Source organism: Natrix helvetica, assembly GCF_964273705.1.
Source record: "Natrix helvetica genome assembly, chromosome: 3".
NCBI lineage: Eukaryota > Metazoa > Chordata > Lepidosauria > Squamata > Natricidae > Natrix > Natrix helvetica.
The window spans coordinates 128,213,665-128,228,141 of NC_138549.1; the positions used below are offsets into that span (position 1 = coordinate 128,213,665).

At 43.7% G+C, this 14,477-nt stretch overlaps 1 protein-coding gene across 2 annotated transcripts in view; it reads right to left on the reverse strand.

Annotated features, from left to right (window-relative positions):
* Window positions 1-14,477, reverse strand: part of PIK3C2B (phosphatidylinositol-4-phosphate 3-kinase catalytic subunit type 2 beta) — a 124,813-nt gene that overhangs the window by 28,037 nt on the left and 82,299 nt on the right. For both annotated transcript variants that reach the window (XM_081947805.1, XM_081947806.1), the window contains 4 exons: window positions 13,367-13,509; window positions 9,157-9,345; window positions 7,944-8,037; window positions 6,668-6,762 (listed from right to left, as the gene is read on the reverse strand). In XM_081947805.1, coding sequence (XP_081803931.1) covers window positions 6,668-6,762; window positions 7,944-8,037; window positions 9,157-9,345; window positions 13,367-13,509 — 521 coding nt within the window. The remainder of the gene's footprint in view (window positions 1-6,667; window positions 6,763-7,943; window positions 8,038-9,156; window positions 9,346-13,366; window positions 13,510-14,477) is intronic.

The window sequence follows — 14,477 nt, forward strand, 5'->3', positions numbered from 1 at the left end:
TGACTATGCCTCCTCTGGAAGAGTTCAGTTTTGTACGAAGGCACAGCCGATCCAAGAGATGGAAATATGAGTCTGGACCGGAAAGTGAAGGTCAATGAATTTGTGGCAATTGAGCCCCAAAAGTCCCTGGACCGGCTGGTGCCAAGGGTGGGGTTGGATTCTACCGCAGTGCACATAGAAGGACCGTTCAGGTAAGTAAGCGGTCGTTCTCCTGTGTGCTGCTTGGAGAATCCAAGCATGGGACATGCCAAAGCAATGAAACTAAGGGCGGGAGCTAGGCTGGTTGGAAGAACCCTTTGTAATACCCGCCGCCCGAATGAGGCTTCTGCAGAAGCAAACATGCCCTGCATACGTCCTCAATAGAGGCTTGTGTTGCCCAGGCCGCCGAGGTGGCTGCACTCTGAGTGGAATCTGGAGTGATGTGCCTGGGAGCTGGTCTAGATTGACTTTCATAGGCAAGAGCAATACATGCCTTCAACCAGCGACCGATGGTGTTGGAAGATGCCTTCTGGCCCAAAGAACACAAATAAAGCTTCTGATTTTCTGAAGAAAGTTGTACGTTTCACATAGCGATGGAGCACCCTGGGAACATCCAGATGGTGCCACTGTCTCTCTTGCGGGTGCGCTGGGTGTGGAAAGAAGTCCGGGAGAATAAGCTCCTGTGCCCGGTGGAACCAAGTGTTGATCTTGGGGAGAAATGCTGGGTCCAGTCGGAGGACCACTCTGTCCAGGTGAAATATACAGAGGTCCTGGCATACTGACAGCGAGGCCAGCTCCGACACCCTCCTAGCTGATGTAATAGCTACAAGAAAAACTGTTTTAAGGGTCAACAATCTAAGGCTGATGGTACGAATGGGCTCGAACGGTGCTTTAGTGAGGGCCTGGAATACTACAGTCAAATCCCACATAGAACAGCGGTGAACCACACGTGGGTTGAGATTTGTAACCCCCCTGAGGAAAGTCCATACCCTTGGGTGGAGAGTTAGGGTGTGACCCTGACAGTCATCAAGCACCTTCGACAACACTGTGAGTTGGAGTCGAAGAGTGCTAGGTGTTAGCCCCTTGTCCATGCCCATCTGTGGAAAATCAAGTACCTGAGGTATCAAACCCAAAGTGGGTTCAATATAGAACTGCAGCACCACCTGCAGAATGTGCGCCAGGTGGCATAATAGATGCGCGTGGTAGCTGGGCGTCTGGCAGCTTGAATTGTCCTTATGACTTTGTCTGAAAAATGCTGATGGGCTAGGATATACCTCTCAAGTGCCACATGGCAAGTTGCATCCACTGGGGGTTCGGATGGATTAGAGCCTCTTATGAGAGGGATATCCTGTCATCTGGTATTCGCCACGGTTGTGATACTGAGAGATTGATGAGGTCTGTGTACCAGGTCTGTGTCTCGGCCACATTGGTGCAATCAGAAGTACCTCTGCCCCCTCTGCCAGTAGTTTTCGAATGACCTGCAGAATGATCGGTATTGGCATAAAGACGTAAAGCAGATCTGTGGCCAAGGGCTGCGAAGTGCATCAATGGCCTCTGCTCCTGGTTCCTGGAACCTGGCAAAGAATCTCAGGAGGTGGGTGTTGTGGGACTGAGCAAACAAGTCCACCACGGGGTGACCGAACCGGAGGGATAGTTCTTGAAACAGGGCCAGGTGCAGACGCCATTCTGCATGGTCCACCGTGGCCCTGCTCAGCTAGTCCGCTTGTACGTTCGTGGAGCCCGAAATGTGCTCCACCTGGATTGACAGTATGTGAGCCTCTGCTAGTGATGTAGCTTCTCTGCTTCCAGCATGAGTAACCGCGACCGAGTGCCCCCCTGTCGGGTGACATGAGCTTTGGCGGCTATATTGTCTGTGAGGACTAGTATGTTCTGAGCCCTCACCAAGTCACAAAACTCGATCAGAGCTAGCCGAACTGTGCAAAGCTCTAACCAATTTATGCTGTTCTACAGTTCCTGTGCGGGCCAAAGACCCTGCGCTACTCAGGTCAGAGCATGGGCTCCCCACCTGAATAGGCTGGCGTCCATCGTTACTACGATGAACGTTGGTTTCTTGAAGGGGAGGACTGTGTATCTTGGAGGACTGCTACCACAGCAACGACCTGGTCTCCTTGGGAGTAGCTGTACCCTGGTGTGGAAGTGACTGGTGTCGGCTCTCTGGAAAGGGAGAAAAAACCATTGGAGGGTGCGTGCATCGAACCTTGCCCAGGGAACAATGTCTATACAAGAAATCATTTTTCCTAAGAGTTGGGAAAGGGTTGCCAATGGTAAAGTTCTCTGTAGCCGAATCTAACTTACCAGTGCCTGGATGCTGCGTCTGCGATCCTGAGATAGAAATACCTCGCAGGTCTCGGAGTTGATGACAGTCCCGAGGTGCAGCAGGCTGGTGGATGGCTGCAAGTGGCTCTTTGGAAAATTTATGACGAATCCATATAGTTGAAGCGTGGCGATTGTGGTCTGAAGATCTTGCCTTGCTTGGTCCTGGGACGACAACAGGAGCAGGATGTCATTGAGATAGCAATTCATCTTACTGGTAGAGAGCGAAGATATGTGGCGATGGCTGCCAGCAGCTTCGTGAAGATTTGTGGGGCTGATGAGAGGCCAAACGGCATGGCCTTGTACTGGAACTGGCGCCCTGAAAACTCGAACCACAGGAACTTACTGTGCGCCGGATGTATTGACACGTGGAGGTATGCTTCTTTGATGTCAACTGATTTCATCAGGTTGCCCTTGTGGATGTAGTCCAGGATGGTCTTGAGTGACTGCATCTTTAAGCATTGATATTTTAGGTGGAGATTAAGTCTTTTCAAATCTAAAATAGCTCTCCACCCCCCTGAGCTTTTGGTTACTAGGAATAAGATTGAATTAAATCCTAGTATTTCCTGTCCCAGGGGCACTGGCTCTATGGCTTGGATGTCCAATAGGTGTTGGATCTCGGTGTTCATGAGGCCTCTTTTTACCTGACACCTGGGAAAAGGACACTTGATGAACCGTCTCGGGGTGATGGAGAGAAATTCTAGTGTGAGTCCCAGCCTCAATGTTTGAATGACCCGCAAGTCTGATGTGGTGTTTTCCCATTGGGGTGCGAAAGACGTGAGGCGACCACCAATGGAGCCATCCACTTGGGAGTCACCTATAGCGTCAAAAAGGCCAGTTGGAGGCACCACGAAATGGCCGCCTGGCCTGGGTCTGCTGTCTATTTCTATCTGTAGCTCCTAAGAGCTCCTGAGAGCAGTTGTGTCCCTGATTGAACGGCCTGTTGTAGTTGGGAAGATATGGGGCCGTATTGCCCCCAGTATCTGTGGCACGAAAGGACTGATGGCAAAAATATGGGTGAGTCCTTCTGTCAGTGCGTCTATTAGCCGATGGAAGCACCTTGCGCTTGTCCCTTGTCTCTATTAAAATAGGATCCAGCGCATCGCCAAATAACACTCCACCCTTAAATGGGGCAGATGCCAAGTGCCATTTGGAGCGCATATCCACCTGCCAATGGCAGAGCCATAGAAGGCGGCGTGAGAAGCCACCACTCGGGAAGCAAATGTGGCAGCACTAAGGGTAGCGTCAGAACAGTATTCAATCGCTGCCATCAGCTTATTTACATCCTGATGTAAATGCATATCCTCTGGCGCTATTCTTGCCTGCAGTTGCTTGAGCCATAGAAGGGAAGTTCTATTAAAGAACGAAGCTGCCATAGCAGCTCTCAGTGCCCATGCTGCTGCTTGGTGTGTTTTATGTAGCATTATCTCCACCTTGCAGTCCTCTGCCTTAAGACCATCTGCCACTTCTGAGGAAACCAAGGCAGTGGAGGCCAGAGCTGCAATAGGCGGCTCCATCATGGGGAATTGTAAAATTCCTTCTAATTCAGGGTCTGGGCTATAAAGCTTCCTATCACTATTGTTGGGAGGGGGAACTGCCACTGGCAGTGCCCACTGTCGTTGGATAACGTCCAAGAAGAGTTTCGAGGCAGGAATTACATCCTGCTTTGAAACCTGTTCAGCAAACAGGCGATCCGTAAGATCCAGACCAACTGAAGCACTGGTCTGAGTTCTAGGGCCACCCATATTATTCATTGTCTTGGCCTTGTGAAGCAGGGAATTGAATAAGCCTGGGTGAAATAAGCCAGAAAATGCGGGCTTTTCCTGAACTGGGGTCTCATCTTCAGATAGTTCCTGATCCCCAGGCTTATCCAATCGCTGAGCTTTCGCTCTGAATAGAAGGCTGTGGAGATGGGGGATCCATTTGTGATGTAGACAAGGGTCTAGATAAGGTGGAATGAGGAGGGCTCTGCCCTCTATGTTGCAGTTCAGCATCTACGCCAGGTGAAATGGCTGCTGCTAACATGTCTTTTAAGTCAGGAGAGAGGCTGTAAGGGGTACCGTCCTCAGGCCTCAACTCCGTTGCTATGGGGGTGAAAGTTGCCGCTGACACTGAGCGCACAGGAGGCAAAAGGGTGGCAAGGCTAAAGTCAGCTAGTCCTTGAGGAGATTTAGGCCCCAATCCTACGTCCTCAGCAGACAAACCCTGAGGCAAAGGTAAATCAGGAGACCAACCCTGATTTCCTGCCACGTTAGTAGAAAACCCTGATGGAGAGGGAGATGGGATTCCCTCCACTGTTAGGGCTGGTGGTGACCTGATAGTGGTCACGGCGGGTGAGGACCTGGCCAGACTGCCCCTTCTGTTTATTTTTGGACGCCCTGTCCACAGCCGCGGACAAGGTGCCTACCCGAGTCCTACCACCAGTGGTCCTGGTATAGACCTTCCTGCCCTGGTGCTAACCCTGGTGGAGTCTGATTGTGGTAAGGGGGAAGACCCGGTCCTAGCGCTGCTATTTGGAGTAGAGTGGTCCACCATAATTTGAAAGGACTCAAGCTCCCCAATCAATTCAACCTCACAAGCATGATCCTTTTTGCCTCCTCCAAAGTGGCTAGGAACAATTCATAAGCAGTTGGCACAAGTGCTGCCGGAGCGAGAGACATGCGACCACACTGCTGCAGACCTCGTGTGCAATGGTGGAGAGATGGCGAACCGACCTCCTCATGGCTGTGATTGATGGCTGCTGATACGTCGGCGCTAGCTTTTGGCGTGAAAACTCTGAGCCATTAGATTGCAGCCGAAGGAGGAGCACGAAATTCAAATTGGCATTCCAAAATGGTTGCCCACCGCTCCTAGCGGCTTCTCTAGCTATTGGAATGGTGGCGGCAGTGGCGGCTCAAGGAATTCACTGGGCGCTGACTGCTTGTTGCCTTTGCAAGCCAGCAGCAGCGTCGACAACAATTATTACGGGGGCAATGCGCCAAGTGCAAGTGTGGTGAACCAACTCCCCAACTGCGGCAAAAAATTGGCTTGAGAGCGCAACGCGGTTCCGCTTGTCACCAGGGACAATGCCGGCTTACAGCCCTTGCCAGAAGAAGGCTTATAGCCCCGTTGCCCTTGAGGTGGGATACCCTCAGAGCCCTCAAGCGGTGGTCCGTTGGAACGGAAAGCCACTCAAATCGCTGTTAAGGGATTTAACACATTAAGAATAACAGAAACAATAAACAACAAACAATAAAATTACATACAAATACTACAAATATGACTCAAATTATTGACTATTAACCTAGAGAAAATATATGTACGTCTCTTCAGGCTGGACTGAGTTAAAAAACTGAACTCTTCCAGTCAGAGGAGGCATGGTCAACAATTTCATAACTCAGCCTCTAGGCTAATGGACAAAGTTAACCCTGTGCTTGGATTCTCCAAGCAGTGCACAGGAGAACGGAGCCATACTTCAAATTATCTACATTAGTAGAAGTGACTAAGCAAAAACTCATCCTCTCTTCTCCTATGCAGACTAAGTCAACATGTTACAAGTAGTCCTCTACTCATGACCACAACTGAGCCCAACATTTCTGTTACTAAGTTGTTAAGTGAATTTCACTCCATTTTACAACCTTTGTTACCACAGCTGTTAAGTGAATTGCTGCAGTTGTTAAGTTAGTAATACAGTTGTTAAGTGAATCTGGCTTCCCCATTGGCTTTGCTTGTTAGACGTTCGCAAAAGGTGACCCTGGGACACTGCAACCTGGGACCCTGCAACACATGACCCTGGGACACTGCAACCGTCATACACATGAGTCAGTTGCCAAGTGTCTGAATTTTGATCATGTAGCCATGAAGATGCTGCAATAATCATAAACAAATGGTCATAAGTCACTTTTTTCTATGTCTTTGTAACTTCAATCACTAAATGAACTATTGTAAGTCTGCATGAGGTTTGTTGCTGTTTTTTGCCTGCTTACATGCAGTAGTTTCCCTTCTATTTTTCATAGTTTATGGGTGTAGAAACTATACCCCTCTCTAAATTATCAGGGCAAACTACAGCATACTCCATATTCACTCATACTGGTATGACCTATTTTGGGTAATGAAATGTTTGCAAGCAAACAAGCAAGTTCAGAGCCCATCAGGAACTCCACAGAACAGGAATTATATGAAATATCCCTATGTATTAACTATGTAGATAGAAATCTTAACCCAAAAACTGTTTTATCCCAAGCCTGGCTATTAGTGGGCAATATAATTAATGGGATAAAAAAAATAGTCTGTTAGCAACAATGCAATTAGAATCTCCTTTTCCCTACCAGCACTTATCCTCTCATTCTACCCTCATTATGTCCACCAATATTACCAGAAAAAATAGTGGGTGATCCTCAGATCACAGATGGCTCGCTTCATAAGAAACCGCACCAAGGGACTGTCCAAGTAGCATTCATACTTAAGAGCCTAGAAAAAGAAAACAAATTGGTTTTCCAGCAAAAACCAGCTATACAAGCTATAAAACCTGCAGTGAGCTACAGATGCATGGAGACAGAAAGATGTGGCAGTGGTGCATAATGCAAGAAAATACAAATTGCTTTCCGCAATAAACTGCTTGGAAAATCCCCAAGGATACACTCATAAACATCCATTAATGGAATGCTATTACTACTTTATTCTTTACGCTTAAAAAGAGGGGACACTTAAAAGATGATAGCACCTTTATGATTGTACAACAAGAGATGTTACAGCACAGTAAAAAGTAAAAATTATATATAAATAAGTATTTACACAAATACATAGCCTTTGTTATTTTTATAAGTGTAGCAGGAATAACTCCAATCTGCATTCTAGCTGTGAAAATATGGTATATCCACATGCAGAAGACATAACTTAATAAATTGGCTTCTTTGTGGAATGCAGATTTATTTTATTTTAATTTTCAAAATCTGTTTTGATTGCAGGGGCTGAAAGGGAATGGTTCAAGATCTTACCAGCTGGGAGAACTGAACGTTTTTTTTTTTTTAATCTATCTCTGGGGAGCCTTGGAGGAGTTCAGAATAGAAATCAATATATTTTATCTTGCAGGCAAATTATTTCCCCAACTATCTCATTCTAGCCTCAAAAGAAAAAAAATAAACCCGTGAAGCTACATTTGCTATGTTACTACTAAACTTTGTTAGAGATGACCTGGGACTGCAAAATGAGGGTTACTTGTGAAATTACTCACCCTGTGCCAGAGCACGGAAGAAGGAAACTGAAAACTATTAACTACAAAAGCCAAAGCCCCAAACAAAAAGTATTTTGAATTCAATGCAAAATATAAAAGTATGACCTGAAATATATGATCTACTTATAAAAATTAGTCAGAGTTATTTGGTCAAAATAATCTCATTACAACTGATTTCTCAGCACAGGAACCATCCTGAAAATTTAGGAAGCTATGACATTCCTAACTGTTTAGAGAAATGCTACCCTAGGAGAACAATTTATCAGTTCCTTAAAACAAAGACTCTAGCATAGCGATTTCCTTGCTAGACATAACCCTGTATTGAGTTACAAGCCATTTGTAGGCACGTTCCCAAATTGACAGCAATCATTTCCCAGCTAAGGCCTTGGCAGTTCTTTCAATAAGCACATCGACTCACCTGTACCAACTGGGGCAGATAATCTAATAGCTCAGCATCACTTATGGAATCAATCCACTGTACAGCTGTCCTTCTCACTTCCTGATCTGGGAACCTGTAGCCATTATCAGTAAGAGAATTTATAACAGATGTTCACTAGACACAATGCCCAAGCCCCAAACTGAGAATCCTTTCCAACAATATCTGTAACTCATTGAACCGCCTATGTGATACCATCTCTTACTGCAGTCTGTGCCACCATAGCAACTATTTCATGAAGACACCCCACCACCACATCGCAATTATTACTACCACAACATGTTTTCACAACCAAGAAGATGGGATGCTTCTGCTGTAGCCTATAGTACATAATTTAAAAATAGTAATACGTAAGCAACACGAAAATCAGCTATCCAGAAAAATACAAAATTCTCACAAATCAACCATGTATGCAAGGGGCTCGCCCCCTACTTTAATCCTGGTGATAAGATAGCTTTTAAGGGCTTGTTTGAATAAAGTCAAGGTGCAAGCCATATCAGTGTTAGAGGGAGGGGTTGTCATTTGAGAGGGCAAACACTGCACAGATTGTAGTACAACTTCCTGGGTGCCTATCAGATGGCACTGTTCAATTGATGGGATCTGGTGCATGCCAATCCATCAGATCACATGATGGGCAGAAATGACAAGAGACAAACAGTCCCATGGATAACCAGGTCTCATACATTTATTCATCTTTTATTTAGTGAGTTCAACACATTTCACTGTAAATGAATTAAGACAGGATTGGGCCTAAGGAGCAGAGGTGGCATTCCGCAGGTTCTGACCAGTTCTGGGGAACCAGTAATGGAAATTTTGAGTAATTCGAACAATCGGTAAATACCACCTCTGACTGGCTCTGCCCCCATCTATTCTCTGCCTCCCAAATCCCAGCTGATCGGGAGGAAATGGGGATTTTGCAGTAACGTTCCCCTGGAGTGGGAAAGGATTGGAGATTTTACAGTATCCTTCCCCTGCCATGTCCTCCAAGCCACGTCCACAGAACCGGTAGTAAAAAAAAATGAATCCCACCACTGCTAAGGAGCTAGTATAGGAGAACAAATTAATCCAACTGCCAGCATTGAGTAGATGGATGGAAGGGTGGAAGATCTGATTAATCAAAATGCAATGTAGAACCAGGATCACCCTATTTGTTCACTGTGCACTTTGAACATTTCCAATGCTTGCTATTACTTACGCTGCATGTAACAGTCCAAGAGCATCTTGATGATTCATGTATGTCCATTGTTTCAACAGGGCATAGATGTCAGGCAAGCAGGCCCACTCCCAGCTTGGGGCGCTAGCAAGCAGCAGAGGCAGCGAACCTGGCTCAGAATGGCAGTAATAACGCTTCTCCCATAATCTCTTTTTGTCTGCTTCAGTTAGCCTGGGATGAGAGAAAGACACAAGGGATACAAAGAATCTCCATGTCATAACATTTATGCAGGTTTTTCACAATTATGCAATTAGACATTAGCTGATGCACTTTTAGATTAAAAACACACGGATTTACCTCTCAAGATTAGGCTGCTGGCTCCTTAAAACTTCAAGAACTGTTTCTGCTTCTGCTTTGCTACCCCCATTCCCTTCCCTTTTCCATCATATCTACTAGATTATGGATGTATGGATTGGGATTAATTTATTTTTTAAAAAATCTCTGTATCATACAGAGAAAATGTGACATGTATTGTAGGGGATCGTAATACCATATGCTATTAAAATACTCTATGTAGGACCATTATAAAACTAGCCTGTGCCATTTGATCGTATACTTTTGGTTTGCAGAAAAATACCGTGATATTGGTTTGCGCAGGATCACAAAGATGTGGCCATGTGTGTAACCACCAGAGAGCAGCAAATTCATGTGAAAACATCCTATTCTATTTCAATTAGCAGCTAAATCATTTTCTTCCCAAGAAAAAAGACAGAATCCTATGGCTAATGAGAGAACGTGAAGCAACTCCATCTCCTATCTAATGGGATTAAAAGGAGAGTCATCCCAAAAGGTACTGAAAAAAGAAAACTGCAGTCAATTATGACATGTACAAAGTTCAGGAAGAAGCTGCTTCCTAGCAGAAGTACAGGTAGTCGTCAACTTATAACCCATTTGTTTAACAAAGATTCAAATTTGTGATGTCCTTCAAAAAAAGTGATTTACTACCTGTACTTATACTAACTGTAGGAGTATCATGTGATCACAATCCCAAAGTTGCCAGTTGGCAACTGGCTTGCATTTGTAACTGGTTGCAGCATCCTGCAGTCACTTGATGATAATTTGCAACCTTTTTCTGAGGATTTCTGACAAAAAAAGCCCATTAAGGAAGCTGGATTCGCTTAACAATCACATAATTCACTTATTTGACTGCCATAAAAATTGTTGTAAAATCCGTTTGACTCACCTTATGACTACAACCTAGCATGGAAATTGTACTCCCAATTGTGGTTGTAAATTGAGAACTACATGTGTAATGGGTCATTTGATACAGTGAACAATCTCTGGTCTTGCGTGTAACTTTGACTTTCCACAATTCATATTGACAGTTCAACATGCTTCTAAATGGGGTAACATAGGTTACATTCCTGTATGAGGATCAGGATTACTCAAAAATTGCAGCAAGTTGTATCTTATAAGATCTGTTCATCCCCATTTTAGCGGACTGGCAATGGTTTGTACTTAGTGAAGAGGAAAACACACTCTGCAGATGCTCATAGACATTGTTTATGTGGTCCAAATCAAACCCTACTGAAAGTAGCATTTGTGGGCTAATGTATTCTATGTATTTTGTAATTAAAGGAATGGCTTCTACCTCTGCAACCCTGCATATCAACTAGTATATGCATATTTGATTGAAATCGGTGTCCTCTTTTGGGGGAAGGGGTTAAAGCTTAAACAGCCACTCTGACCAGTGGCTATTCAGCAGTGAGGAAAAGGCCATCTCTTTCCAAACATTCCAACTGAAACTCATGGAAACAGTTTCCTGGGGTGGAGATTGTTTTCCAGTCCTAGGGGAATCAAGTTTTATGTGCTTTAAGGCAGGGAAACTCTGGAGGGAGCTTGGAGTTATAATAGGCTGTGGTTAGAATCCATATCCATGTATTTCAACCCAATTGCATTGTTACTTGAAAAAGAGGGGAAGCAGCTTGCAGAGGCCTTGGCAAAGCTAGATAGGAGGGGCAATCACATATAATAATGCTAGCTCTGTTCCCACAAGTGTTCTTTAGTTGTGTCCAGGAAATTAATTCACTGGGGCCAGAACAAAGATGGAGAGTGCAATTGTTGCCCACCCGTGAGAACCTCCCACTCCAGCAATGACCCAGAGCAGGCAGGAAAGTATGTATGATTTCCTCCTGCGCCATATAAGGAAGGTCTGGTTTCTCTATTTTACACCGCTCAGCAATTGCTTCCTCCCAAAATATATGCAAGTATACTGGCAAAAATTTATGGAGATAGTAAAAAAATTAATGGATATGATCATGCCACCTAGCATAAATGCTATCTTTCCAAAGGCATTGCAGTTAACAGCTTAGAGAAACAGGGACTGCAGTGACTTCCAATCTACCCCTTATCTCTATAATAGCCTCCTCAATTTTTATAGTGCAGACAAGCAATACCCCGTCTGCTGAATTTCCACTGTTTGTTTGTTTTGTTTGTTTTATTGGATTTATATGTTCTAAGTCTTGTGTTCCCCCCCCCCCAACATGATTTATGGTAATGGTGGTGGTAGGAGAAGCAATAAAAATGTAATTGCAGCACCAGCCTGTCTAACACGAAGAGGCACAAAGCTATTAAACTTTGAAGGGTTTGTTGCCTTTAATTACAAAGCTCCATTGTTGCAGGTTCACCCCATTTTAAGAGACAAATTCCAAAGAAGAAGAATATTGTTTGTTGTAATAAAAATAATATGTAAGGGAATAATGGAATTTAAGAAGAGGGGTCCTTTAAATATAGCACATCACTAGAGCATCCAAACCAACAGAGCACACAAACACAAAACAAAAGTTATAAATTTGTGCAGAGACTATACTGTAACTCAAGGTTATGATTACAAATTAGTCCAGACTAGGAAATTCTAAATATGTTGGGACTGCAATTCCCAGAATTCCCAGTCACCATGCTCAAGAACTAAAAACTCAAGGTTGAAAGCAAGGTTGGGAATTCCAAAAATTCGAATCCCAAAATATTTGAAAGGCACCATATTGGAAATCTTCTTTTCATTTCTATTCACTTCTATTCCATTTCTAATTTAAAGGAAGACGAAACCAGGACACAGGCCAGAGTTGGCAAGCCTATGATATTTTTGTTGGCATACCAGACTTCCAGACATCTGAAATACAAGTGAGAGGGCCTTGCTCTCTCATAGTTTCTGAGACACACACACACATATATGGAAAAAAAATGGATGGGATCAACTCCCTTGCTGCTTGATCCAATTAATGCACATCATGCTTTTGGGTGAAGTAAAAACAGTAAATCCCATGGGCAGTTCATGTCACCTGATCCTTCCTATTATTAGGAAAAAATGCTATAAAACTAAGAAGGGATGATCAGTTCCAGTAAAAACAAAGTAGGCAGGTGGAAGAAATTTCTTGAATTACTAATTTATGGAAAGGAAGCATTCCTAGTGAGAGAATAGAACCCATTCAACTCTGCATGCTTCTGAATGCTGGTTTACAGATAAACTTTCTTGTTGGTTATGCTTGCTGAGGACAGTGATATTTGTAGATCAAAATGTATGGAGGTCTGTAAGTTGGGAAAGCTGAAACATACAACATTGGGCCCCACCATTCCCATAATGCCTGGAGCTAGTTGACAAGAGAAACACAGACCATCTGAATATCTACGTGTAGCTGGCCTTGTTTAGCAATACTATGTAGAAAAAGGAAACATATCAGCAGTAAGATGGACATATTGCCTCAAGGAGAAATGTACAACTTTAGTTGCCTGATGGCATCTTTTGAGCTGCATTCCAAGATCTGTTTTTGGGGGGACAGGGTTTTTGAGGTAAAATGAGGAGCTTAAGAGTTTGGCCATAAAAGGAGGAAAGCCATTTTAGCGTATGGTAGCAAAAAAATAATAATGAAGGAGTTTGGCAGCACCTTTCCTAACTACTATAACACATTGTATTAAAAGTCACTTGGCACCTGTGTTTTTTATTGACAAAAACAAAGGGCAGCTGCAGCCACTTCTTGAGGAGGAAGGTGGATAGCACTTGCTTGCCACTTCCTTCTGAACAGAGAATGGGCGGTTCTGGGTAAGGAAGCAGGACTTCTGCTGGAGTTGAAGTTTTGCACCACAACCTTCCTCCCCTGAGGTAATCTGGCTTACTCAAAAAAAAAGAACATTTCAGACTTTCTTTCATCAACAGCCTGGGTGGACATGGATCAGGATGAATGCTCCATCCTCTCACCAATAAAGGGATTCCTTCTGCATAACCTCCTTTAGTTTCCGCTGGTCTCCCTCAAAGAGACTGTTGAAGTTGTACTTGGGACTGAATTCTGCTGCTGGTGGGCTGGTAAACTTAATTTCAAATGATGAGCTGGGGAAATCAATCTGCAAGAGAAAGCGAGAGGAGAATAGTATAGAGACTTGATCAGCATCCAAAAAATGGTTCTTTGATATTGGAAATGTAGGCACTTGATTTATAAGGCAATCTAACTGCAAGCAATCTTTTCTCATATTGCTTCATGAAACTAGTCTGAAAGCATCTTAGCTTTTCCCAGTTGTATTAGAACATTACTATTCTGATTGGCAATTTAGACAGCACAGAAATTGTGACATGTCTCACAGAAAAGGAAAAAAATTAGAAGCTTAATTATTCACCTTGCTTAATTTATCCCTATATCCATGTAGTACGAAAATCTACAGAATTACAAACAACTTGAGAAAAAGGTTTCTTATAATTGAAGCAATATGTTACTGTCTTTCCATTTCGTCTGGTCTCTTCCTTGCCAAAATATGCAACTTTGTTCATTAATTATCCATTGCAGAAGGCATAATGTGCAGGTCAGCATATTGACTGAGTTACATCATGCACTGTACTTTGGGATCTAATCTATTTTATAGATTTTCTCTGGTAAAAATAGTTAGCAAGTTAAATGGCCCCTCCTAGTAATAGGAGTCAAGATGTAGCAGTATGCATTTCCACTTAATCCAATTTAGAACAGACCATTACTCTAGTGCTTTTATACTTGTCCTTCACTCATATTTCATTGCTTTTAAAAGTAATTTTTCTTCAAAGCAAGAAAGACAGGGGAAAAAGTGATTTGAGTTGGGTCAACTTTATAGGATTAATGTAAAGCCAAGCTACCCCAATTTTCAGTTTCTGGGAGCTGCTTGATGACTAGGGAGACCAAAGAATAAACCAGGAAAAAGAATCAAAGAAAGGCTTAAAGCCAAACCTTCTGTCCTTTTAGCCTGACCATCCTAACGTTACTAGGGAAACCGCAAACACTGAATCATCTGACTGCGCAAGCACATACCATGCATCCAAACTGTGATTCACCATATTAGCACAAAAG